We start from the raw sequence: 27,934 nt of genomic DNA, 5'->3' as shown, positions 1-27,934 counted from the left end.
GCTCAATGCTGTGACCTTGAGATCATGACTTGAGCTGAAGCCAAGAGTCAGACACTCAACCTACTGAGCCACCCAGGCACACCAATAATTCTAACATTTAAAAAAAATTTTTTCAACGTTTTAATTTATTTTTGGGACAGAGAGAGACAGAGCATGAATGGGGGAGGGGCAGAGAGAGAGGGAGACACAGAGTCGGAAACAGGCTCCAGGCTCCGAGCCATCAGCCCAGAGCCTGACGCGGGGCTCGAACTCACGGACCGCGAGATCGTGACCTGGCTGAAGTCGGACGCTTAACCGACTGCGCCACCCAGGCGCCCCATAACATTTTAAATAAAGACGGCTCAGGCGCACCTGGGTGGCTCCTTTGGTTAAGTGTTCGACTCTTGATTTCGGCTCAGGTCATGCATGATCTCACGGTTTGTGGGGTTGAGCCCCGCGTCGGGCTCTGTGCTGACAGCATGAACCCTGCTTGGGATTCTCTCTCCCCCCTCTCTCCGCCCCTTCCTGCTTGCACTTGCTCTTGCTGTCTCTCTGCAAATAAATAAATAAATTTTTAAAAACTAATAAAATATGTAAATAAAGACAGGGACAAATAGGGACAGAATTAAGATGAGGTAGGGTCAAGCAGTCCAAGTGCAAAAAAAACAAAAAAACAAAAAAACTCTACAATCGTAATGCTTCCTTCACTTCACCTCATCCCAGCCCCGCTCTTATGCCCCCAGTTAGGGGACTTCCTCCTTCCTCACAAGAATAATATCAAGACTGGTTTGGTAAGTTCTCTAAAGGACTTCAGACATCCTTAGAAGTAGTAGGTAGGAGTGCCTGGGTGGCTCAGTTGGTTAAGTGCCCGACTCTTGGTGTCAGCTCAGGTCATGATCTCACCGTTTGTGAGTTCGAGTCCCGTATCGGACTCCATGCCGACGGTGTGGAGCCTGCTTAGGATTCTCCCTCTCCCTCCCTCTCTGCTCCTCCCCTGCTCACACACACATTCTCTCTCTCGCTCTCAAAAAATAAATAAATAAACTTAAGAAAAATAAAGAGGTTCTAGGTAGATAAAAGGTACATTTTGCCATGCACAACAAAGTCTCTCCTGTGTGTTATTAGCTTCTCATAATCACTCTCTGTGGGGTCCATGCCCTCTGGAAATTTCTGCGAAGAGAGGGTGGGCTATTTCTATTTCTTAAAGTGGGGTTCTCAGTGTTCGTTCTACCATGATCCTGCTGAGAAGCTCCCACTGAACAGGGGCACCCAGCAGTTCTGCTCCCCACTTGGCCCACAGTCTGAGAAGGGGCCTTCACATGGTCCATGTGGCCCGCCCTCTAGCGCCACCTTCTGCTTTGTTCCTAATTCGAGACACACAGGTTAGGAAATTGGGTATTGGACAGTGTTTTTCAAACTGGATCCAATCGATCCGTGAGCTGTAAACTCAACTGCATTGGGTCATGACTGGCATTTTTAATAACAAAATGGAATCGATTAGGATAGAAAATAGCAACAGGCAACTATTGTTTTGTGAAACTTTGGTTTCAGTCGTGTGTGAGTGAGTGTGTGTGTGTGTGTGTGTAACAAGCCTGCATGTGGCTTTTTGTTGTTGTTAACTTTATTTGGGGCAGCCTCTGCTCAGAGGCTGCTGACTTAAGGAAATAATGTGCCCTCAGAACTTTTAAGGATGCCTTACAAGGAAAAGAACATGCAGACGAACCTTGATTGTGTGGCCCCCTTTTCTGTAGGACAGCCTTTATTATTTTGGAGAACGGCGAACAGATAAAAGCACCAGCACTAAATATCAGGGAGTTGAGACTCCTTCTCAGGTAAGTTGTGTTTTTTACAAGGGGATTCTTCGGGAAGTTGGTTAAGATTGGCAGCTATTATTTGGTTTCATTTTAGATTCTTTTCCTCTGGCGATCAGGCAGCCTGACTCTGGTGCCTGTGATAGGCCTTGATCCCTGCCAGGGCCCGAGAGCCACAGCTGGGGCCCTCCTGGTGCTCTGCAAACACAAAGTTCTCCCAGGGCATCCGTGGTCCATTTTATATTGGTCATTGCTCACAGAGTTCAAGAGTTGATTCCCTTCCCAAAGTAGGAAGGTCTGATTTCTAAGATTCCAGACCCTTGAAGATTATTGTAAGTCACTAGCCTTTGATTTTCCTTATTTTTTTTAAATATGAAATTTATTGTCAAATTGGTTTCCATACAACACCCAGTGCTCATCCCAACAGGTGCCCTCCTCAATACCCATCACCCACCCTCCCCGCCCTCCCACCCTCCATCAACCCTCAGTTTGTTCTCAGTTTTTAAGAGTCTCTTATGGTTTGGCTCCCTCCCTCTCTAACCTTTTTTTTTCTCCTTCCTCTCCCCCATGGTCTTCTGTTAAGTTTCTCAGGCTCCACATAAGAGTGAAAACATATGGTATCTGTCTTTCTCTGTATGACTTATTTAACTTAGCATAACACTCTCCAGTTCCATCCACGTTGCTACAAAAGGCCAGATTTCCTTCTTTCTCATTGCCACGTAGTATTCCATTGTGTATATAAACCACAATTTCTTTTTTTTTTTTTAATTTTTTTTTTCAACGTTTATTTTTATTTTTGGGACAGAGAGAGACAGAGCATGAACGGGGGAGGGGCAGAGAGAGAGGGAGACACAGAATCGGAAACAGGCTCCAGGCTCTGAGCCATCAGCCCAGAGCCCGACGCGGGGCTCGAACTCCCGGACTGCGAGATCGTGACCTGGCTGAAGTCAGACACTTAACCGACTGTGCCACCCAGGCGCCCCTCACAATTTCTTTATCCATTCGTCAGTTGATGGACATTTAGGCTCTTTCCATAATTTGGCTATTGTTGAGAGTGCTGCTCTAAACATTGGGGTACAAGTGCCCCTATGCATCAGCACTCCTGTATCCCTTGGGTAACTTCCTAGCAGTGCTATTGCTGCTTCATAGGGTAGATCTATTTTTAATTTTTTGAGGAACCTCCACACTGTTTTCCAGAGCGGCTGTACCAGTTTGCATTCCCACCAACAGTGCAAGAGGGTTCCCGTTTCTCCACATCCCCTCCAGCATCTATAGTCTCCTGTTTTGTTCATTTTAGCCACTCTTACTGGTGTGAGGTGATATCTGAGTGTGGTTTTGATCTGTATTTCCCTGATGAGGAGCGACGTTGAGCATCTTTTCATGTGCCTGTTGGCCATCTGGATGTCTTCTTTAGAGAAGTGTCTATTCATGTTTTCTGCCCATTTCTTCACTGGGTTATTTGTTTTTCGGGTGTGGAGTTTGGTGAGCTCTTTATAGATTTTGGATACTAGCCCTTTGATATGTCATTTGCAAATATCTTTTCCCATTCCGTCATTTGCCTTTTAGTTTTGTTGATTGTTTCCTTAGCTGTGCAGAAGCTTTTTATCTTCATAAGGTCCCAATAGTTCATTTTTGCTTTTAATTCTCTTGCCTTTGGGGATGTGAAGTAAGAAATTGCTGTGGCTGAGGTCCGTGAGGTTTTTTCCTGCTTTCTCCTCTAGGGTTTTGATGGTTTCCTGTCTCACATTCAGGTCCTTTATCCATTTTGAGTTTGTTTTTGTGAATGGTATAAGAAAGTGGTCTACTTTCATTCTTCTGCATGTTGCTGTCCAGTTCTCCCAGCACCATTTGTTAAAGAGACTGTCTTTTTTCCACTGGAGATTCTTTCCTGCTTTGTCAAAGATTAGTTGGCCATACTTTTGTGGGTCTAGTTCTGGGGTTTCTATTCTATTCCATTGGTCTATGTGTCTGTTTTTGTGCCAGTACCATGCTGTCTTGATGATTACAGCTTTGTAGTAGAGGCTAAAGTCTGGGATTATGATGCCTCCCACTTTGGTCATCTTCTTCAAAATTACTTTGGCTATTCGGGGTCTTTTGTGGTCCCATACAAATTTTAGGATTGTTTGTTCTAGCTTTGAGAAGAATGCTGGTGCAATTTTGATTGGGATTGCGATGAATGAATAGATTGCTTTGGGTAGTATTGACTTTTTAACAATATTTATTCTTCCAATCCATGAGCATGGAATGTTTTTCCATTTCTTTATATCTTCTTTAATTTCCTTCATAAGCTTTCTATAGTTTTTAGCATACAGATCTTTTACCTCTTTGGTTAGGTTTATTCCTAGGTATTTTATGCTTCTTGGTGCCATTGTGAATGGGATCAGTTTCTTTATTTGTCTTTGTGTTGCTTCATTATTAGTGTATAAGATTGCAACTGATTTCTGTACATTGATTTTGTATCCTGCCACTTTGCTAAATTCATGTATCAGTTCTAGCAGACTTTTGGTGGAGGCTATCGGGTTTTCCATGTATAATATCATGCTATCTGCAAAAAGCGGAAGCTTGACTTCATCTTTGCCAATTTTGATGCCTTTGCTTTCCTTTTGTTGTCTGATTGCTGATGCTAGAACTTCCAGCACTATGTTAAACAACAGCGGTGAGAGTGGACATCCCTGTCATGTTCCTGACCTCAGGGGGAAAGCTCTCAGTTTTTCCCCATTGAGGATGATATTAGCTGTGGGCTTTTCATAAATGGCTTTTATGATGTTTAAGTATGTTCCTTCTATCCCGACTTTCTGGACCGTTTTTAGTAAGAAAGGATGCTGAATTTTGTCAAATGCTTTTTCTGCATCGATTGACAGGATCATATGGTTCTTATCTCTTCTTTTATTAATGTGATGTATCACACTGATTGATTTGTGAGTGTTGAACCAGCCCTGCAGCCCAAGAATGAATCCCACTTGATCATGGTGAATAATTCTTTTTATATGCTATTGAATTTGATTTGCTAGAATCTTATTGAGAATTTTTGCATTCATATTCATCAGGGATATTGGCCTGTAGTTCTCTTTTTTGCTGGGTCTCTGTCTGGTTTAGGAATCAAAGTAATGCTGCCTTCATAGAATGAGTCTGGAAGTTTTCCTTCCGTTTTTGTTTTTTGGAACAGCTTGAGAAGGATACGTATTATCTCTGCTTTAAATGTGTGGTAGAATTCCCCTGGGAAGCCATCTGGTCCTGGACTCTTATTTGTTGGGAGATATTTGATAACTGATTCCATGTCTTTGCTGGTTATGGGTCTGTTCAAGTTTTCTGTTTCTTCCGGTTTGAGTTTTGGAAGAGTGTGGGTGCTTAGGAATTTGTCCATTTCTTCCAGGTTGTCCAGTTTGTTGGCCTATAATTTTTCATAGTATTCTCTGATAATCGCTTGTATTTCTGAGGGATTGGTTGTAATAATTCCATTTTCATATATGATTTTATCTAAGCAACCTTATTGATAAGAATGTGGTAATTGTAGGGGACTTTAATACTCCACTTACTTAACATACTTTAATACACCACAATGTACTTTCTTTTGAGTGCACATGGAACATTCTCCAAGATAGATCACATACTGGCTCACAAAACAGCCCTTCATAAGTATAAAATAATTGAGATCATACCATGCACACTTTCAGACCACAATGCTATGAGCTTGAAAGTTTGGAAAACCTCCAAAAGCATGGAGGTTAAAGAACACCCTACTAAAGAATGAATGGGTCAACCAGGCAATTAGAGAAGAAATTTAAAAATATATGGAAACAAATGAAAATTAAAATACAACAATCCAAACGTTTTGGGATGCAGCAAAGGCAGTCCTGAGAGGAAAATACATTGCAATCCAGGCCTATTTGAAGAAACAAGAAAAATCCCAAATACAAAACTGAACAGCACACCTAAAGGAAATAGGAGCAGAACAGCAAAGACACCCCAAGCCCAGCAGAAGAAGAGAAATAATAAAGATCAGAGCAGAAATAAACAATATAGAATCTAAAAAAAACTGTAGAGCAGATCGATGAAACCAAGAGTTGGTTTTTTGAAAAAAACAAAATTGATAAACCTCCAGCCAGGCTTCTCAAAAAGAAAAGGGAGATGGCCCCAATTGATTTTCCTTTAAAGAGGAACTCAAGTCTTTCACAAACCCCTACTGGGGCAATTCAACTCTTGCAGAACATCACGTCTGTGTGTGTGTGTGAGAGAGAAAGAGACAGAGGAGAGGCTGCTGTATTTTGAAAGTGAAAGAAGAGGGGAAATGAATATCTTTCAGAAACGTATTATGTACCAGACACAATTGCACTTTGACATATATTATCTCATTTAATACTCAGAAAACCCATGTGAAATATATGCAGTTCCCCTATTTTGTCCTTTTAAAAATGTTTTATGATGGGCGATTTCAAACATAAAACACCAAAACAGGGGTGCCTGGGGTTCGAACCCCGTGTCAGGCTCCATGCTGTCACCATGGACCCTGCTTGGGATTCTCTCCCTCTGTCTCTGCCCCTCCCTGTGCTCACTCACATTCACTCTCTTACAAAATAAATTAATTTTTAAAAAGTCAAGACAGTCTTATAATAAGTCCCCTTATAGCCCTCACAGCACTTCAACAATCATTTTATCACCCATCATTCATTCCCTCCCCAATCTCCTCACACACACTCCCCTTCTCCACTTTTTCTCTGAATCTGGATTACTGTGAAGGAGATCCCAGCCATCAGATCATACTATCCCACGAGTATTTTAATATGACTTCCAACATAGATTCTTGAGGGGAAAAAGCACCTTAAAACCATTTATCAAACCTAAAAATGTTAGACCTTAATAATGCCTTGATAATAACAAGTGGCTAGCGCATGTTTAAACTTTCATAATCATCTCAAAATGTTTCTAAAATGTAGTTTGCTTCAGTCAGGATCCAAACAAGGGTCACACATTTCATTTGGTTGCTATATCTCTTCAGTCTCTTGTAGTTTATAGGTTTCCCACCTGTCTCTTTTATAGCTTAAAATGTGTTTATTGCAGACGCCAGGATATTTATCCTATAGAGCTTACGACAGTCTAGACCTTGTTGTAAAAAGCATGCATGTTCATTACCTCCTGTAATAGTCTCAAAAACTCTGAACGTAAAATGGTGCCCATTTTACAGATTGGGAAATGGAGGTTCGGGGAAACTAACTTTTTGAATCAAGAGCTCAAATCCAGCTCTGTCAGACTCCAACGCCAATTAGAAGAGCCAAAGTAGGCTCTTATTTTTGTGTTCGGCGGGGGACGAAGTTATTTCACATTGTTCTCTAGCTGTTTGACTTCTCCACCTCTTGGGCAGGCAAGGCCCCTGCCTTACCCATCTTAGCATCTTTTGCATCCCAAAGTGCTGTTTGTAGGGAACGCTTAGTAAACACACTGTTCGTTGTATTAACTCCTGTTGTCTTAAGCTCCAGGAGAAGGAAGGATGGGGGGACAAAAGCAGCCTGAGGGCCCTGCTGCGTGACACGCCTTCCGCGGAGAGTAGAGAATCTGGTGGCAGGAGCAAGGGGATGTTGGATGCGACTCCTTCAAGGACTCTCCCTGTACATTTTCCCTTCCCCACCGCTTCTGTGCCGGGCGGTCCCTCTCACTCCCGAACCGGCACACCAGAGGCTGCCACGGACTGTCTTCTGATTCACGGGCATAACAAGCACTCGGCCTCAGGTTTGAGCGCTGTGTCCTCAGGGCCCCAAGACAGCGTTCCCTCCCTGGGGGGTGGCAAATTTCAGATACCATCACATTTTGGCTGTGCATGTGGCCCGTTCTGTGGACTACACTTCATCCATCCCCAGGCTACGAACTTGCTCGAGCGTTTCTCTTGACTGGCACTTTCCAATGGAAAGTGTGGCAGTTGATCTTATGAACCCTTCCCATTGGGTGGGAAAGAATCTGTGAGCTTTGAAGTCCGTTTGATTCAATGTCAGAACTCTTTCACTTCTTGAGTGAAGGAGGAGTCGGGGAGAGGGGCGCCTGGCTGGCTCGGTCAGTGGAGCCTGCAACTCTTGACCTCAGGGTTGTAAGTTCGAGCCCTGTGTTGGGTATAGAGATTACTTAAAAACTAAAAACTAAAATAAATCTTAAAAAAGGAGTCAAGGAGAGGCCCCGTGAGCAGCTTGCCACAGAAGGACTCGGCAAAGAGAATCCAAGGCTTCCTTACAAAAATAGAATTGGGGAAATGGAAAGTGAGTAAACTCAAGCTGGCCACAGGGATAAGAGCATATGTGTCTGTTAATGGCCTGGGGAGGTCTTCTTGAGTTCTTTCATGACTGGGAGGCTACTCCTCACCAAACCACAGAGCTTCCTTTAACTCAGTCACCTCGAAGGCTCCACCCTCAGATTGACCTTTTTCACAGTTGCAGCAGGTACATCTTGGTGTCATGTCATAGCTCTCGGTTGGTTCTGGTTAGATGCCCTCTCAGATATGAGCAGCCTAAAAGCAACACCTGGCTCCTTTCTTGTTACTTCCCCACAGCACTGAGTTCAGTATTTTTTTTTTTAGGGTAGATATTGAGTCGTAAGGCAGCGACCATGAAAATGCTTAGTTCTATAATGACACCCAACAAATGTTTCTTTAGTGAATGATTGGCCTTAAGTTCTGTGTTAAAAAAAAAAAGAAAAAGAAAAATCGGGAATGCGGAGTTTTTCATCTCCACTTAAATTGAGGCTTCTGTTGTTTTGCAGAGTAGATATGTTGGATATTTTGCGGATGTGAAAAATATCTACAACTTGAATCTCCCTGCCAGAAAAACACTCAAGATTAAAAAAATCGTTATTTATTCAATTCACGGTAAGTGCTTTACATACAATTGGAGAATTGGGCAGGAGGGGGCGATGTTCTTCGTTTTCAAGTGCAGGAGGGTTGCTCCTAGCTATCTGTACCGAAAATCCTAACTCATGGCTGTCCTCTCATGCATCCTTACATAGGCACCCCTCCCCCAGGAAGAGCCCAAGAGCCCTTTCATGTCCTCTCTTTTCCTTTCCCACCACCAACTAGGGGGCCCCCTCCCCTTCCCTTTTCTCCTGTTCTCATTGCTGCTTTGGCCTCAGCTGGGGGCAGACTTTTCAGAACAGGATCCCTGATGGAGAAGACAGGAAGGGCCCATGAGCCCTGGAGACCACCTCGTCCTCATACCCACCTTTAGCTCAGGGTGCATCTTGGCAGAGGCACCCTTGTATCATTTTCTCACACGTTCCTTTCAGAAACCCTCGTCTCATCACAGTGGTTTCTCCCTCTCCCCTCCTTCCTCCATCCATAGCCCTCTCCCCCCAGCAACTCAAGATGTCTTCGTATGTCTTAAATACCCAAAGACATCTGAAATGCCCAACAACAAATGAATTTTGTTGCCACAAATTCTTTTTTATGAATAACTACCGAGTGCCTGCTTTGGGCCAGGTCCCATGCTAGTGTTTCCTTGCCCTTAAGAAGGAGAGGAATAAGTACATGTAGATAAAAAGCTGGCCACAGTGTTGCGGGCACACAGAGACTGGGCCCTGGCCGTCAAGAAAGGTTCCTAGGGAGCAGCACCCAGGTCCGCCTGAATCTACATGAACACAGAAAGAGTTGGGAGAACCCCGGGCGCTATGGGGGTGTCTTATCAGTTATTACTGGAAGTAAAAATCCTTATAAATGTTTAAAAAAACTCTTCGCCTTCTTCAAGAATGTCAGGAGAGACTGGGATCTACCATCACCCCAGGGAGGAAGGAGAATTGGTCAGACTGTCCATCTCTGGGGCTTGAGAAAGGGAGAAGAGGAGCAGGGAGGAATTGTCCTCATGGCTCTCTTTCTGCATGACCCACCTCACTTCCTGCACTGCTCACAGGGGAGGGGGCAGAGCAGGGCCCCCTCGGTGGGGACGGGGATGGGGCCTCATTCTCGCTGCCATTGGTGCAGCAGGGGGCAATGCTCTGGCTCCCCAAAGTCAGATTGTGGACCCTGTGGAGGTGCTGGGTCTCTCATAGTTGGTACAATGTCAGGGCATTGGTAACCATCCAGACAGCCTAGTATTTTTAGCCTTCTGGGGAGTCACACAAAATAAGATCTAGACTTTTTTTTTTTAACATTTCATCCAATTATTCAGAAATAAAAGAATCCTTTAAAATATATTTTAAAAACTGCAGAGTCAAAAAATTACAGTTCATTAAAGTACAAAATGCTCTTTTCCAATTATTTATGTGTCCCTTCCTCCCCACCACACACATAGAGGTGGTGGTGAGGAATTTTAACGGATCACCACAAACAGATCGCATAGGTTTCTGGCTTGCGAAAACAAGTGTCAACCCAGTAGCATTTGTTTCTGTGGGAAATTTGAGTCTAGGTTTCCAAACAAGCATTGTGCAGGCGGACCCTTGAAACACAGCCTGTTCTAGCAGAAGGCTGCCTATGTATATAAATGAGCAACTGTGAAAAGGTTTTGCAGACTGCAAAGTCCCCTGCGGAGTCCATCAGGACTGTTTCAGGGGCTGTGTGTGAATTAGGAGGGACGGGGTTACGGCGGATCCTAATGGCTGACCTCAGAACTCCACGGCTGTGAGACCTCCCCAGGGTAGAACCAGGCTCATGCAACAGGTGTTAGAAGGTGGGGGACAGCAGCGCTTTGCTGGGACAGCAGCGCTTTGCTCCGTTCCCTTTCCACATTCCGTGGGGTCCTGGAGAAAGACTAAACTGCTTTATTCTACAGCCGGAGAAGCAACACAGTCGGCCATAGGAGCAGTTTCTTCCACTGAGAAATATAAACCCAATGATAAAACCAACTCAGTGGCATGAGAGCCAGGATTGTATCTGCGTGTATATTCTGCTTCAGTTTCCTCTTTGTTAATGAGACCAATGTATCTATACAAACCTCCGTATTAAACAGGTAAATAGGCATTCAGTCCAGTGGAGTTTTAATATATTTTTCTAATATGAATAGTGAGAGTGGGAATAGTTTCTCAAAATTCTAAGCTTAAAAATGTTTTAGGGGCTCCTGGGTGGCTCAAAGTGTCTGACTCTTGATTTTGGCTCAGGTCATGATCTCACGGTTTGTGAGTTCAAGCCCCACCTCGGGCTCTGCACTGACAACTCAGAGCCTGCCTGGGATTCTGTCTCTTCCTCTCTCTCTGTCCCTCCCCCATGTGCGCTCCCTCTCTCTAAGTAAATATTTTTAAAAATTATAAAGGTTTTAAATAAGTTCTACAATTTCATGTTTCTCAGTCTGATATGATATCCTAAGACTGTGATTTCTCTGTTCATATTTTAAGTTTTAGATAAGATCTGTGGAAACGTTGTGTACTTAAAACTATAAGGCACAGATGTGGAGAACAAAGGAACTGACCCAAATGTAGGAGCTCTGCAGGGGAAAAGTGGTAGAGAATTTCATGGGTTTGGTTTGCTCGTCTTGGGCTAACATGAAATGGATTATAAACGTCCAGTTTGAGATTCCTCATGTACACTCCAGACAAAGTTGCAACCTCAGCAGTTGTTTAGTACAACGTGGGCCCAGGCTTGCAGAGCTGACTTAAGAGGCCCACATGGTAAGTTAACATTCTTTCTGCACCCATGTAAATAATCAGGCCACAGCTAATGACACCAGCCTTCTTTTGTTTTGTTTTATTTCACTTATTATCCGCCACCTGTCCTTCAAGCCCTATCTTCTAGGCTAAGAAGTTCTGTTAGCCCTTGGGGGTGGAGCCTCTTGGTGCCCCATCAGCATCCCCTTGGGTCCCCTCTAACATCTCTGTGCTCCCCCCCCCCCAGCTTCCACTCCCTTTGCTATAGTCTTCAGAGAATTACCACTGGAGCCAATTCACCTATATGGAACCCAAAATGCCTGAGAGTGACACCACCCTGTTGGGCAGCCCATAGCCATTTAGCAGGTGTACAAAAACCTAACTCTGTTGCTTCAAAGTGTGACAAATTCGGCAGTACAATTTACACTAAAGAATTCCCCATGGATCAAGCTGAATCTGTTGCTTGAAATCCCACCCTTCCTTGGCTCTTATGAGTTCCTCCTAGGAACACTTCCTTTGTAAATCACCAGCACCTTAATGGTTGGCTCAGGGTCTGCTTCTAGGAGAACTCAAACTATGGGTGGCCATTTGCTTATTATTAAGGTGTATTTATAACACTAGAGTCTAAGTCGGGGGATATAGCCTATATTGCAAACTGCGTAAGGACAGAGACCATTATCCATTCATCTTTGAATCCCCCAGGCCATGACACATAGGTGGAGCTTGGTAAATCTCTGTTGTCTTGAACTAGGATGTCTCTGGCATGTCTCACTACACCATCTCTATCCCTCACCATCCACTTCTCTGATTTTATCCCTTCCACTCTGTCCCTCCATAAATTAGCTCCAGCAACATTGGCTTTCATTTTTGTTGTTGCCATTCTTTTATAAGTAACAATTCTTGGACTTCTACATGTTGTCTCTCCTTATTTTTATAAACTTTTTCTTGGGGCTCCTGGTTGGTTCAGTCAGTAGAGCATGTGACGTTTGATCTTGGGGTTGTAAATTCAAGCCCCACATTGGGTATGGAGATTACTTAAAAATAAAATATTTAAAAAAATTTTTAATGTTTATTTTTGAAGGAGAGACAGGGGCAGAGAGAGAGGAAGACACAGAATCCGAAGCAGGCTCAAGGCTCTGAGCTATCAGCACAGAGCCTGACATGGGGCTCGAACTCACAGTCAGTGAGATCATGACCCGAGTGAAGTCAGTCGCCCAACGGACCGAGCCACCCAGGCGCCCCAAAAATAAAATTTTTTTAAAACAAACTTTTTTTATTGAAGTATATTTGACACAAAATGTTAGTTTTAGACATATGACCTAGTGATTTGACGAGTCTGTATGTTATGTTCACAAGTGTAGCAACTGTCCAACATCATACACATACAGTATCACTCACTGTATTTCCTAATGCTGTACCTTTTATCCCCATGACCTATTCATTACATAGCTGGAAGCCTTTCTCTCCCACTCTCCTTCACCTCGCCACTTGCTTCCCCTTTGGCAACCATCAGTTCTCTATTTTTACAGGTCTGGTTCTGCTTTTTTTGTTTGTGCATTTGTTTGTTTCACTTTTTAGATTCCACGTATAAGTAAAACCAAATGGTATTTGTCCTTTTTTGTCTGACTTCTTTCATTTAGCATAATACCCTCTAAGTCCATCCATGTTCTCACAAATGGCAAAATCTCCTTCTTTTTATGGGTAATATTCCATTGTATTTATCTACCACTTTATTCATTCATCTATCAGTGGACACTTGAGTGGCTTCCATATCTTGGCTATTATAAATAATGCTGCAATAAACATAGAGGTGCAGATATCTTTTCAAATTACTGTTTTTGTTTTCTTTGGATAGATTCCTGGTAGTGCAATTACTGGATCATATGGTATTTGCATTTTCATTTCTTGAGGAACGTCAATACGGTTTTCTGCAGTGGCTGCACCAATTTACGTTCCAACTAGCGGTGCACAACTGTTCCTCATTCGCCACATCGTTGCCAACACTTGTTATTTCTTGTCTTTTTTATTGTAGCCATCCTGACAGGTGTTAAGTGATATCTCATTGTGGTTTTGATTTACATTTCTGTCATGGTTAGTGACGTTGGGTATCTTTTCGTGTGTGTGTCCTCTTTGGAAAATGTCTATTCAGGTCCTCTGCCCACCTTTAAATTGGATTTATTTTTGGTGTTGAGTTTTATAAGTTCTTTATATTTGGATATTAACTCCTTATAAGATATACCATTTGAAAATATTTCCTCCCACTCAGGAGGTTGCCTTTTCAATTTGTTGGTGGTTTCCTTGACTGTGAAAAAGCTTACTTTAGAGAAGTCCCAATAGCTTATCATTCCTTTTGTTTCCCATACTGGAGGAGACAAATCTAGAAAACTGGTGCTAAGGCTGATATCAACCTGAAAGGAAAAAACCTGCAGTCAAGAATATTCTACTCAGCAAGTCCACCATTCATAAGGAGAGATAAAAAATTTCCCAAACAAAAGTTAAAGGAGTTCATTACCACTAAACCAGGCTTACAAGACATGTTAAAAGGAATTCTTTGAGTGGAAACAAAAGACCATAATCAGAAGTAAGAAAATTATGACAGGAAAAAAATTCACAGGTAAATGCAAACATATAATAAAAGCAGTAGATAAATCATAAAACCAGTATAGAGGTTAAAGCATAAACACACTAAAATCAATTATGTCTACAAAAATCAGCCAAGGGATTTGTGAAATAAAAGGATATAAAGTATGACATCATGTGCATAAAACATGGTTGGTACAAAGTAAAAATTTATTGCTTTTAGAATGTGTTCAAACTTAAGCAACCATAAACTTAATATAGACTGCTCTGTGTATAACGTGTGTATATATGAGCTTAATGGTACTCATAAATCAAAAACTTGCAATAGAAATGCAAAAAATAGAAACAAATCCAAGCATAACACTGAAGAAAACCATAAAACCACAAGGGAAGAGAGGAAGAGAAGAAAGAACAGGGAAAAACTATGAAAACACAACCATAAAACAAGTAACACAATGGCAATAAGTATATACCTAATGATAATTACTTTAAATGGACTAAATGCTCCAATCCAAAGACATGGGATGATTGAATGGTTAAGAAAGCAAGACCCATCTATATGCTGCCTACAAGAGACTCACTTCAGACCTAAGACACATGCAGACTGAAAGTAAATAGATGCAAATCTACTCCTGAAATCATTATCGCACTATATGCTAACTTGGATATAAATTTTAAAAAAAGAAAGTAAATAGATGGAAAAACACTTACCATGCAAATAGAAGAAAGAAATCTGGGGTCACAATACTTAGATGAAATAAATTTTAAAACAAAGATGGTAACTAGAGACAAGGACATTAAATGATAAAGGAACAATCCAACAAGAGGATATAACTGCAAATATGCACCCAACATGGAAGCATCTAAATACAAAAAGCAGTTAACAGATCTAAAGAAAGAAGCTGACAGTAACACAAAAATAGTAGGGGATTTTACAGCCCATTTACATCAATGGATAGATCATCCAGGCAGAAAATCAACAAGGAAATAGGACCAGATGGACCTAATATATAACAGGACATTCCATCCCCAAACAGCAGAATACACATTATTTTCGAGTGTACATGGAACATTCTCCAGAATAGATCACATGTTAGGCTATAAAACAAAGCTCAATAAACTCAAAAAGACTGGAATCCTATCATACATCTTTTACGACCACAATGGTATGAAACTAGAAATCAATCACAAGAAAAAACTTAACACAAATACATGGAGGCTAAATAATATGCTACTATCAATAAATGGGTCAACCAAGAAATGAAAGAGGAAGAAATCAAAAAATGGAGAAAAATGAAAATGAAAACACAACAGTCCAAACTCTTACAGATGCAGCAAAAGCTGTTCTAAGAGGGAAGATTGTGGCAATACAAGTCACCTCAAGAGCAAGAAAACTCTCGAGATAAAAATAGAACTACACTACGACCCAGCAATTGCACTACTAGGTATTTATCCAAGGGATACAGGTATGCTGTTTCGAAGGGGCACATGCACCCCAATGTACAGCCAATGCATATGCACAGGCAAAGTATGGAAAGAGCCCAAATGTCCATCGATGGATGAATGGATAAAGATGTGGTATATATATATATATATATATATATATATATATACACAATGAAATATTACTCGGCATTCAAAAAGAATGAAATCTTGCCATTTGCAACTAAGTGGATGGAACTAGAGGGTATTATGCTAAGCGAAATTAGTCAGAGAAAGACAAATACCCTATGACTTCACTCATATGAGGACTTTAAGATACAGATGTACATAGGGGAAAGGAAGCAAAAATAATACCAAAACAGGGAGGGGGACAAAACATAAGAGACTCTTAAATACGGAGAACAAACAGAAGGTTGCTGGAGGGGTAATGGGAGGGGGGATAGGCTAAATGGGTAAGGAGCATTAAGGAATCTACTCCAGAAATGATTGTTGCACTACATGCAACATGGATGTAAATTTACATGTATGTAAATTAAAAAATTAATTTAAAAAAATCTCAAGAAACCTAACCTTATAACTAAATGAGGTGGAAGAAGAGGAATAAAGCCCAAAGCTAGTAGAAGGAAAGATATAATAAAGATTACAACAAAAATAAATGATACATAAACTAAAAACACAACAGAACAGATCATTGAAACCAGGAGCTGGCTCTTTAAAAAGACAAAAAAAATTACAAATTTTTAGCCACACATTTCAAAAAAAGGAGAGAGGACTCAAAATCATAAATGAAAGAGAAATAACAGACACCACAGAAGTACAAAAGATTATAAGAGAATATTATGAAAAATTAAATGCTGACAAATTGGACAACCTAGAAGAAATGGATAAATTCATAGAAACATACAGTCTTCTAAAATTGAATCAGGAACAAATAGAAGATTTGAACAGACCAATTACTAGCAATGAAATTGAATCAGTAATCAAAAAACTTCCAACAAACAAAAGTCCAGGACCAGATGACATCACAGGTGAATTCTACCAAACATTTAAAGAAGAGCTAATACCTATTCTCCTCAAAGTATTCCAAAAAGTAGAAGAGGGAAAGTTTCCAAAATCATTCTAAGAGTCCAGTATTATCCTGATACCAAAATGAGATAAAGATATTACCAAAGAAGAAGAATAAGAGGAGGGAGAAAGAAAGAAAGAAGAAAGAAAGAAAGAAAGAAAGAAAGAAAACTGCAGGCCAATATCTCTGATGAACATAGACGTAAAAATCCTCAAAAAATATTAGCAAACTGAATCCAACAATACATTAAAAAAAATTCATCATCATCCATTCCAGGGATACAAGGGTGGTTCAGTATTTTCAAATGAATCAACAGTGACACATCACATTAACAAGAGAAAGCATAAAAACCATATGATCATTTCAATAGATGCAGAAAACCACTTGACAAAATACAACATCCTTTCGTGATAAAAATTCTCAAGGGTTAGAGGGAATATACCTCAACATAATAAAGGCTATACATAAAAAACTCACAGCTAACATCATCCTCAATGTTAAAAACCAAGAGCTTTTCCTCTAAGATCAGTAACAAGACAAAGATGTCTACTACTATCACTACTTTCATTCATCATACTATTGGAAGTCCTGGCCACAGCAGTCGGACAAGAAAAAGAAATAAAAGGCATTCAAATTGTTAAGAAAGAAGTAAAGCTGTCCCTATTGGCAGATGCCATGATACTATATAAAGTCCTTCAGCAAAAACTTCCAGAACTGATAATTCAATAAAGTCACAGGATACCAAATTAACATAGAGAAATGTGTTGCATTTCTATACACTAATAATGAAGTAGCAGAAAGAGAAATTAAGAAAAACAACCCCATTGTTAAAATTTTAAATTGTTAAAATGTCCATACTACCTAAAGCAATCCACAGATTTAACGCAAACCCTATCAAAATACCAACAACATTTTTCACAGAAATAGAACGAATAATCCTAAAATTCACATGGAACCACAAAAGACCCCAAATAGCCAAAGCAATCTTGACAAAGAACAATGAAGCTGGGAGTATCACAATCCCAGATTTCAAGATATACTAAGTTGTAGTAATCATAACAGTATGGTGCTGTCACCAAAATAGAAACATCAATGGAACAGAATAATTAGCCCCAAAATAAACCCACCCTTTTATGGTCAATTAATCTAGGACAAACGAGGCAAGAATATACAATAGGAAAAAGACAGTCTCTTTAACAAATGATATTGGGAAAACTGGACAGCTACATACAAAGGAGGGAAACTCTACCACTTTCTTACACCATACACACAAACTCACAGATGATTAAAGACCTAAATGTGAGACCTGAAACCATAAAATTCATAGAAGAGAGTATAGGCAGTAATTTCTTTAACATAGCCATAGCAACATTTTTTTAGATATGTCTCCTAAGGTAACGGAAATAAAAGCAAAATTAAAATATGGTACTACACCAAAAGGAAAAGCTTTTTTGCACAATGAAGGAATCCATTAACCAAATGAAAAGACAACCTACTGAATAGGAGAGGATATTTGTAAAAGATCTGATAAGGGGCTAATACCCAGAATATATAAAGAACATACATAACTAGGGGCACCTGGGTGACTCAGTTGGTTAAGCATCTGACTCTTGATCTTAGATCAGGTCATGATCTCATGATTCATGAGACTGAGCCTGACATCCAGCTCTGCACTGACAGTATGGAGCCTGCTTGGGATTCTCTCTCTCCCTCTCTGCCTCCCCCCTGCTCACTTGTGTGTGTGCGCTCTCTCCCTCTCTCTCTCTCTTTCAAAATAAATAAACATGAAAAAATTTTTTAAAAAGAACATCTACAACTCAACACCAAAAAGTTAAGTATCAGACTAAAAAATGGGCAGAGGACCTGAGTAGACATTTTTCCAAAAAAAGACCTACACATGGCCAACAGACACATGAAAAGATGTTCAACATCACTAGTCATCAAGGAAATATGAATTAGAACCACAATGACCTATAGCTTCACACATTTCAAAATGGCTAGAATCAAGAACACAAGAAATAACAAGTGCTGTTGAGGAATTGGAGAAGGAAGAGCCTTCGTACATTATTGGTGGGAATGCAAATTGGTGCAGGCACTGTGGAAACTATTAATTAAAAATAGAATTATCACATGATCCAGTAATTCTACTACTGGGTATTTACCCAAAGAATATTAAAACCCTAATTTGAAAAGATATAGGCAGCACCTGGGTGGCTTAGTCAGTTAAGCATCCAACTCTTGATTTCAACTCAGGTCATGATCTCACAGTTCATGGGATTGAGCCCCGTGTCAGTCTTCATGCTGACAGCATGGAGCTTGCTTGGGATTCTCTCCCTCTCTCTCCCTCTCAAATAAGTAAACTTATGTTTACATATATATATATATATATATACACACACACATATATATATATACACACTTATGTGTATGTATATACACACACATATCTTTTATGTATATATGTATGTATGTATATATGTACAAGTCTTTTATGTATATATGTATACATATGTATACTTACATTTATAAATAAGTAAACTTATTTATATACATATACATATCTTATATACATATATACACATATACATACTTATATACATGTACATATACTTTTTTATGTATATACATACACACACATATCTTTTACATATATATATACATACACACATATCTTTTATGTATATATACACACATCTTTTATGTATATGTATATACATACACACATATGTATATGTGTGTATATACATCTTTTATGTATATACATACACACATATGTATACACACACACACATCCTTATATTTATTGCAGCATTATTTACTATGGCCATTATACAGAAGCAACTAAAGTGTCCATCAACTGATGAATGGATAAAGGTAGTATATATATATATATATATATATATATATACACAATGGAATATTAAGCCATAAAAAATGAAATCTTGGGGCGCCTGGGTGGCGCAGTCGGTTAAGTGTCCGACTTCAGCCAGGTCACGATCTTGCGGTCCATGAGTTCGAGCCCCGCGTCAGGCTCTGGGCTGATGGCTCAGAGCCTGGAGCCTGTTTCCGATTCTGTGTCTCCCTCTCTCTCTGCCCCTCCCCCGTTCATGCTCTGTCTCTCTCTGTCCCAAAAATAAAAAATAAACGTTGTAAAAAAAAAAATTAAAAAAAAAAAAATGAAATCTTGCCATTTGAGTGTGAATGGACCTAGAGGGTATATTGTTAAGTGCAGTAATTCAATCAGAGACAGACAAATACCATATGATCTCATTCATAAATGCAATTTAAGAAACAGAACATCAACAAAAAGAACCAGACTCTTAAATACAAAGAATAAACTGGTGGTTGCCAGAGGGGAAAAGGGGTGGGGTAAAGAATATTAATAGAACCCCGACCTTGATGAGCACTAAGTAACGTATAGAACCCTTAATCATTATATTGTACACCCAAAACAAATATAATACTGTATATTAATTATACTTGACTAAATAAAGTGCCCAGAGTTAAGTCCTCTGGTCATAAAAACTTGTTAAGCCAGCTGGTTTTCAAAGCCAAACGTTACAGGGACTCATCTTCCCAGTGCAGGCCCTCTGTGCCTGCGGTGGGGTCTGATTTTCTTGCCTAAGCTCGTGGTTCCCTCCTGTTTATGGTTAGCCTTGCCGAGACAGTTCTCAACTGTCTCCCCTTCTAACCTTTTCGACGTGGCCTCTTCTCTACTGTGGAAAGTCCGTCCTGCCAGTGTTGGGGTCATTTTCATAGTTGCACTGATGTGGCTGTTATCTCAGTGTGTTTGTGGACGAGCTTAACTCAGGATCCTCCTACTCTGCCATCTTTCCAGCAACAAAAAACAATCATGTGATTTTTATCCTCCTTTTGCTAAAGCGGTGTACCATGTTGACTGAGTTGAAAACATGCAACCAACCTTGCGTCCCCAGAATAAATCCCGCTGATTGTGGTAGATAATCCTTTTCATGTATTGTTGAATGTGGTTTGCTCATATTTTGTTGAGTTTTAGATGCATGTTCATCAGGAAGGTTGGCCTGTAGTTTTTTTTTCATAGTGACTTTTGTCTGGTTTTGGTGTAAGTAATGCTGGCCTTGTAGAATATATTTGGAGGTTTTCCTTCCTCTTCTATTTTTGGGGATAGTTTGCAGAGAATAGGTATTAACTCTTCTTTAAATGTTTAGAATTTACCTGTGAATCCATCTGGTCCCGGGCTTTAGTTTGTTAAGAGTTGTTTGATTACTGATTCAGCTTCATTACTAGTAATTGGTCTGTTCAGATTTCCTATTTTTTCCTGACTCAGTGTTGGAAACACCAGCTTTCTTTTGGAATATGAATAACCTTCCTTTGAGATTGTTATGATCAAAACAGAAGGGGGATGGGGAGACTGTCAGAAGAAAGGGTGAAAAAATTTGAAATGAGAGTAAATTGTCTAGTGGACGCTTCTGGGATTATCTTCACCTCTCGTGGTCTTTAAGCTATTTTATAACTGTAAGTTGTAGAAAACTGGCAATGCTGCAAATAATTTTTGTACTTAAAAAATGCAAATTAGTTGTGTCCGGTGGAATGCAATGGATTATTGAGCCATTTTGTATTTATTTGTAAATTCATGCCATCAGCCCTTATCCGCCTATAAATGTACAGTACTTTATTATTTTTAAAAAAATTTTAATGCTTTTTATTTTTATTTTTGAGAGACAGAGACAGCATGAGTGGGGGAGGAGCAGAAAGAGAGGGAGACACACAATCCGAAGCAGGCTCCAGGCTCCGAGCTGTCAGCACAGACCCCGACGCAGGGCTGAACCCACAAACTGTGAGATCATCACCTGAGCTGAAGTCAGACGCCTAACCGACTGAGCCACCCAGGCACCCCTATTTTTTATTTATTTTTTTAATGTTTATTCATTTTTGAGAGAGAGACCAAGTGCGCGTGGGGTAGGGGCAGAGAGAGAGAGGGAGACACAGAACCCGATGTGGGGCTCAACTCATGAACCCTGAGATCATGACCTGAGCCGAAGTTGGACCTTCAACTGACTGAGCTACCAGGTGCCCCAATGCGGTACTTTTTTAAATTTAAGTATAACGTACATTAGCTCATATTTGTTTCCGGTGTACAATATAATGATTTAACAATTTTATACATTACTCAGGGCTCATCAAGGTAAGTGTACTCTTAATCCCCTTTATTTCACCCATCCCCCCACCCACCTCCCTTCTGCTAGCCACCAATTTGTATTCAAGAGTCTGGTCTTTTGTCTCTTTTTTTCTTTCATTTATTTTCTTAAATTTCACATATGAGGGGATTCATATGGTATTTGTCTTTCTGACCTATTTCACTTCGCATTCTACTCTCTAGGTACATCCACATTGCTGCAAATGGCAAGATTTCATTCCTTTTTATGGCTGAGCAACATTCCATGGTATACGTACACATCTTCATTATCCATGCATCTGTCAATAGACACTTGGGTTGCCTCCATATATTGGCTACTGTAAATAATGCTGCAATAAACATAGGAGTGTACATATCTTTTCAAATTAGCATTTTTATATTCTTTGGGTAAATACCTAGAGTGAAATTACTGGGCCATATGGTAATTTGATATTTCATTTTGTGAGGAAATTCCATACTGTTTTTCCCAGTGGCTTGTGCAGTACTTTGAATGAGCTGTAACATTTTACTGGTTTCTCATTGAGTAAAATAAAATTTTTGACATGTATTAAAAAAATGCAAGGTAGATGGGGTGCCTGGGTAGCTCAGTCAGTTAAGCGTCTGACTTCGGCTCAGGTCATGATCTCACGGTTCATGAGTTGGAGCCCCACGTCGGGCTCTGTGCAGACAGCTCAGAGCCTGGAGCCTGCTTCAGATTCTGTGTCTCCCTCTCTCTCTGCCCCTCCCCTGCTCATGCTCCGTGTCTGTCTCTCAATAATAAATAGACATTAAAAAAAAGAATTTAAAAAAATGCAAGGTAGAGGACAGTGCTATGGTATGTGTACAGGACAGTGACGATATGCAACGATTTCTGTAAAACAAAAGTGGGGAATAACATGTATTCATGTTTGCGTATATATACGTACATAAAAACTTCTGGGAGAGTATGTATTCATATTTGATTATATATGCATAAAAAACATCTATTTGGAGTTGGAGAAATAAATGGGGGGGGTGGATGAGACAGACTCTTCACTTCATGTCTTTTCTACCTTTTATATTGTGTAAATAGGGGTGCCTGGGTGGCTCAGTAGGTCAAGCATCTGACTTTTGATTTCGACTCAGGTCATGATCTCACGGTGCATGGGACTGAGCCCATCATGCTCTGCACTGACAGCATAAAGCCTACTTGAGATTACCTCTCTCCCTCTGTCTCTGCCCCTTCCCAACTCATGCTTGCTCTCTCTCCGTCAAAATAAACTTTAAAAGTTATATTGTGTAAATATGCTTCATTTTAAAATTTTTAAATGTGTGGTAATCTAAGCTTAGAAAGCAAGTATTTCAATTCGTTTAGTTGTTCATTTCACTGATCTCCAGTTGGCATCAGTGGGAAGAGGTTCTCCAGCTGGAATGGGGCCAGGGGAAGACAGGCAAAGAAATGATGATGGTCTACTACAAATTAATAATGTGGGTTTGGTGGAAACAAAGCAAACATAATATGACCATCAAGAATTATATATATATATATATATATATATATATATATATGACTTTGTTAGAATATTTTTTTGAGTTCTGTACCTTTACCTCTGTGCATATTTGTGACCTGCATGGATAAAAGGAAAGCACTAAAAATTGAAGGCTTGAGAAACCAGTCCTTTTAGGAACTACTAAAAGAAGGTCCTCTGAATTGAATACAGGGAGAGAAACCATTTGTCTGTATATGTATACTGAACGTCACAGGAATGTTTAGGTATAGCCATCCAGTATTTTCATGGGGACTGCCCTGGGAACTGGAGTTAAAGGACAGCAAGAGGAATTTAGGCTATTTATTATTAAGAAACAGTATTGGGTATCTGAAAAATGCAACCCATCAGCAGGAAAGGGTACAAGTCCCATTCCCTGATTTTTTTTTTCTAGAAAGGTGAAAGAGATAAAATTCTAAGAAGCTAAACTATATTTCTTCCCCCCCCCCCCCCGCTCCAGCCTTATAAATTGGGCTTTGGGAGACAAAGTTGGGCTTGAAGCTTTGTCTTTTAAAGACAGAATTCACGCAAGACCCAAATGATTCAGTACTGACACATTGTGAGCTGGAATAATTTTCTTTCTAAACCATAATGTTAATTGGTAAGACATTTTGATCTTTGCTCTAACTGGCCTAATTTTATTTCATTCAGGTGTTGGAAAAGGCAATGGAAATGATCTAAAAGTACAAATAATATTGCACCGCAAAATCGTCTTTTTAAGTTCTGCTTCCAAAAATTGTTGGGTAAGAGCACGTAAACTGAAAATGCTGGCATTTGTTTTAATTCTCCACGTCAATCAGCATGTTGACCTCCCAGACCGTCACTCACCACAAAGAAAGACCATGCTGTTTTCTGGTTACCATCCAACTTGGCATCCCTGTGTTCAGATACAAGTCAGAGCACAAACTCCTTATTCAAAATAGTCTTTTCAGGGCATTTTCCAAACTATCTTTTCAGTTCAGTGTGTTGCTTTGCCTTTCCCTTTTACACAAATGCCAAGCATGTTCCCAGGAATTTATCAGAGTTTTCGATTCATGTATCTGGTCACTTTTAGCTAAATAGTCTTCTTCTTGTCATTTTATAATATGGTACTGATTCTGAAATTATAAGCTTATAGGTGATTGGCATGCACACTAAAAAGATGGAGACATCAAGACTGTACCTCAAAAATATGATTCAGGGAATCTGGAATGGGGCTCAGGAATCTCTCGAGTTAGCAATGTCCCAAGTGATTCTATCTCACATGTCCTGTGGGTCTGTACTTTCAAGAGTAACCCAAGTGGCTGGCTGGATGTAGCTCTCTGCCCAAAAGCAATGGGACCTGGTATGCCTAAGATCATCAACCTTTTCTGAAGCAATAAGAAACCTTCCTAGATCTAAGAAATATAAACTCTTAGAATTCTCTCGCAGGCTTGCCTCTATTCTATCACTTCTCCAGCACCACTCCTTCCCCTCTCCTCCACGGAAGGCCCTCACCCAGTCCTAATCCTTGACTTTCTGTTCTTATCTCTGTACATACCTTACTCTTGGTTCTGCTCGTCCATTCCCCTGCCTTATATATTTTTTTCTTTCTTCCACTCCGCACATGTTTATGAGCACCTACCGGGACCCACAACATGGACGGTCTCCGCCCCAACAATCCAACCATGTTGTCAGTCCACGTTTGTCAAATGAGCTTTTCCTCTGCTTGTGCAACTGACACCAGCGTTCTCTCACTGAGGCCTTAAAATTTAGCAGTATCTTTGATTCTCTCTTTGCTGTGCCTGCACATCCAGTCAGTCACTAATTCCTGTTGATTGTAACCTTGGAATCTCTCTTCGCTCTCTCCGTTCCTTCCTGTTCCTGTTGCCAACACCTCGTTTGTTCATGCCCAGATTTCCACAACGGTCTCCCTACCTCTTCCTTCCCCTCATACAATACAGTATATAGAGTCCTGCAATATGCAGGTATTTCATTGCTCCAACAGTGAAAAGCTGTAAGTAGAGAAGACACACGGCATGCCCGTAGTCAAAGCCAGTTAATATCTTTGGCTCAGCATTATCTGTAAAGTAAAGATCACATATCAAGTGTTTTGAGGATTAGATAATATATGTGAAGTTTCTTTGTGAGCGATAAATTGCTAAGTGTTATATGTGATCATCATCAGGCCACTTTGTCACATAGGAAATGCCCCCCTCTCCATATTCTTCAACTTCATTCTTATTTCCCTGGCTCTGGAACCTTAGCCATAACATACCTGAGACCTGAGCTTACTTCCATCAGGTACTTGACCTGCAGACTCCATTCCAAGTAGATTGGGTGTCCTCTGGCCCTTGGAACACAACACGCTTAATTTCTGCTTCATGTTTTTGCTGGTCTTTCCTCCCCCTCTCCCACACCACCCTGCCTCCACTGGATTCTCTTTTCAGTGCTCCTCATTTATACAAATCCTTCCATGCCCAACTCTGTTTCTACCTTCTCTGTGAACCTTTCTCATTCTATGCTTCTTGTTAACCTCTCCAAAGTCTTCATCATCTAGCTTGACATGTAATTTATGCCATTCTGTTACTTCTTGTGCGTGTAGCTCCCTGAAGCATGCCTTGAGTCTGCACCTTCTTTTCTATTTTGCACAGGTACATAGACTTTTCTTATTGTGGGGGCCACTATTACACAAGGATAATCAATAACAAAGAAATACTTAGTATAGTTTCAAGAAAGTCCTTCATTCCAGAAACTTGGCCAATTCTTGGTCACTCCATCCAGCAGTCAGCCATGGACAAGGTCCATGATCCCATCAGCTGACCCCTTTTTGATAAAACATGACCAATTATGTATTGCTTTTTGAATGTGAAGGCTAGCTTTAAAACCGAGCCTGTTAGCATATCCCAGCATATGAAAATCAAGTGGCACACATTCAACAGTAATGTTTACTTGGTTAAACTCTAATGGAAATGGGAACGCTTTGTTCTTTACCACTGCCCTACCATGACCTCCAAACATGTTGGCCTTTTAAAAACGTAACAGTATTGCAACTTTATAGAAATGATTTACGTTTACATGTAGTGACTGGACTATGAGACCAAGCGTACTTGATAAATACAGGAAGCCTTTATCTGTGACCATGAACTTCACTGTTCTCTTACCAGCTGGTTTTAAGGTTGTGAATTCCATGTGTTCATTCACAGATACTTCACGATATTGAAACAGACAACGTGATAATTCATTTATCCAGCTGTCCACCTCTGTATGATGATGTGAAAGTACGGTTTCTCTCTTCCTCAGTGAGTAATCAAGAAACAGTGTTATTCTCGTCTGGTCTTTTGAATTATTCTGCTTTAGGATTTCCTTTCCTACAATTCCCGGCAAGAAATAGGAGATGTCAAGCCCTGGCCAGGGAGAGGGAGAAAAACAAGTCAGATCCATAACAAAAATTTTTAAAAAGAACCTAAACTGGTTTTTGCTCATTTTTTCTAAATTCTATACAGTTTGCATATATTTTCAAATAAGAAACAAACCAAGGTATGTTTATTGCAGAGCAGTGATCACATTTTTCTTTTATATCTCTAAAACACATTGTTCCCCATAATTTGTAGTTTATGGTGTTGAAAGCATCTTTCAACAAACACCTTCTTTCCTTAAGGTAGCATTGTTTGTAAATTTATGTGTACGTTTAACTCCATGAATCTATACTGTGTAGAAAGCATCCTTGAACTAACATCTTCTTTCATTAATTAGAAGTGTTTGCAATAGAGAACGGAGGGTTGCTGGAGGGGAGTTGGGTGGGGGGATGGGCTAAATGGGTGATGAACATTAAGGAGGGCACTTGTTGGGATGAGCACTGGGTGTTATTTAAGTGATGAATCACTAAATTCTGCTGAAACCTATCTTACCATATATGTTAACTAACTGGTATTTAAATAAAAACCTGGGGGTAAAAGGGAGATTTTACTTTCCTTTGGATTGACATATAATTCATTTTAAATAGTATTTTTTTAAGTTTATTTTGAGATTGACAAATACAGCATGAGTGAGGGAGGGGCAGAGAGAGAGAGAGAGAGAGAGAGAGAATCCAAGCAGGCTCTGCACGGACAGAACCTGGGGGCTTGAACCCATGAAACCATGAGATCATGACCTGAGCTGAAACCAAGAGTCAGATGCTTAACGAGCTGAGCCACCCAGGCACCTAGGAAAGTTTTTTTTAAAAAGTGTTTTTAAAAGTGTTTTAATCCGATACGAGAATGTTTGCCATAGTCATTACTCTGAATATCATGAGTGTATAATTTATATTGAGCAGTCATAAAGTGCACGAGTGTTATTCTATATGTAACAGATTTCTAAAGGTCAGTAGTTTCATTTTTCTATTAAAATTATCAAGCAGAACTGCCAACAAGTAACTATGTCGATCAATTTAAAATGTATATCCTGTGCCCTCCTTCATGCCCTGCTTGCTCTCTGTTGTGGGAGAATCTATTCAGTACTGAAAAAAAGTATCTGTGTTGAAGCAAGTGACCCATACTGGATTTGAATAACGAAGCCAGTCTGAACTCTCTCTCAGTCGGTGGTCTCTGAGCAGAAGCACTGCTACAGGCACCGGCCCAAGCAATGTTGGTCATTTTGTGATTTTCAAGGGCCAGGAGATGAAAACACTTTCAAAATGTTTAGGTATTTTTATCACCAATAATGACAATTATCAATGTAGCTGCTCCTTGTAGAAATGGATGATCTCTTCAGGCATAAACTGGTATAGGTTTCTGTTTAGAACTAAACTATATTAGAAGACTATTGCTTAAAAGTACAGAGAAAATTACATTTCCTTACATTTGCTAGAAATAGCCATTTCTTAAAGCCT

The 27,934-nt window shown here is 40.1% G+C and overlaps 1 protein-coding gene across 1 annotated transcript in view; it reads left to right on the top strand.

Annotated features, from left to right (window-relative positions):
* The window catches only part of LOC122481814 (phosphatidylinositol 3,4,5-trisphosphate 3-phosphatase TPTE2-like), a 98,344-nt gene that overhangs the window by 67,882 nt on the left and 2,528 nt on the right, over positions 1-27,934 (top strand). The window contains exons 11-14 of the mRNA XM_043577936.1: positions 1,731-1,811; positions 8,532-8,637; positions 23,758-23,849; positions 26,271-26,366. Coding sequence (XP_043433871.1) covers positions 1,731-1,811; positions 8,532-8,637; positions 23,758-23,849; positions 26,271-26,366 — 375 coding nt within the window. The remainder of the gene's footprint in view (positions 1-1,730; positions 1,812-8,531; positions 8,638-23,757; positions 23,850-26,270; positions 26,367-27,934) is intronic.

The sequence above is a fragment of the Prionailurus bengalensis genome, chromosome A1, assembly GCF_016509475.1.
Source record: "Prionailurus bengalensis isolate Pbe53 chromosome A1, Fcat_Pben_1.1_paternal_pri, whole genome shotgun sequence".
NCBI lineage: Eukaryota > Metazoa > Chordata > Mammalia > Carnivora > Felidae > Prionailurus > Prionailurus bengalensis.
This window is presented reverse-complemented; position numbering and strand designations above follow the sequence as displayed.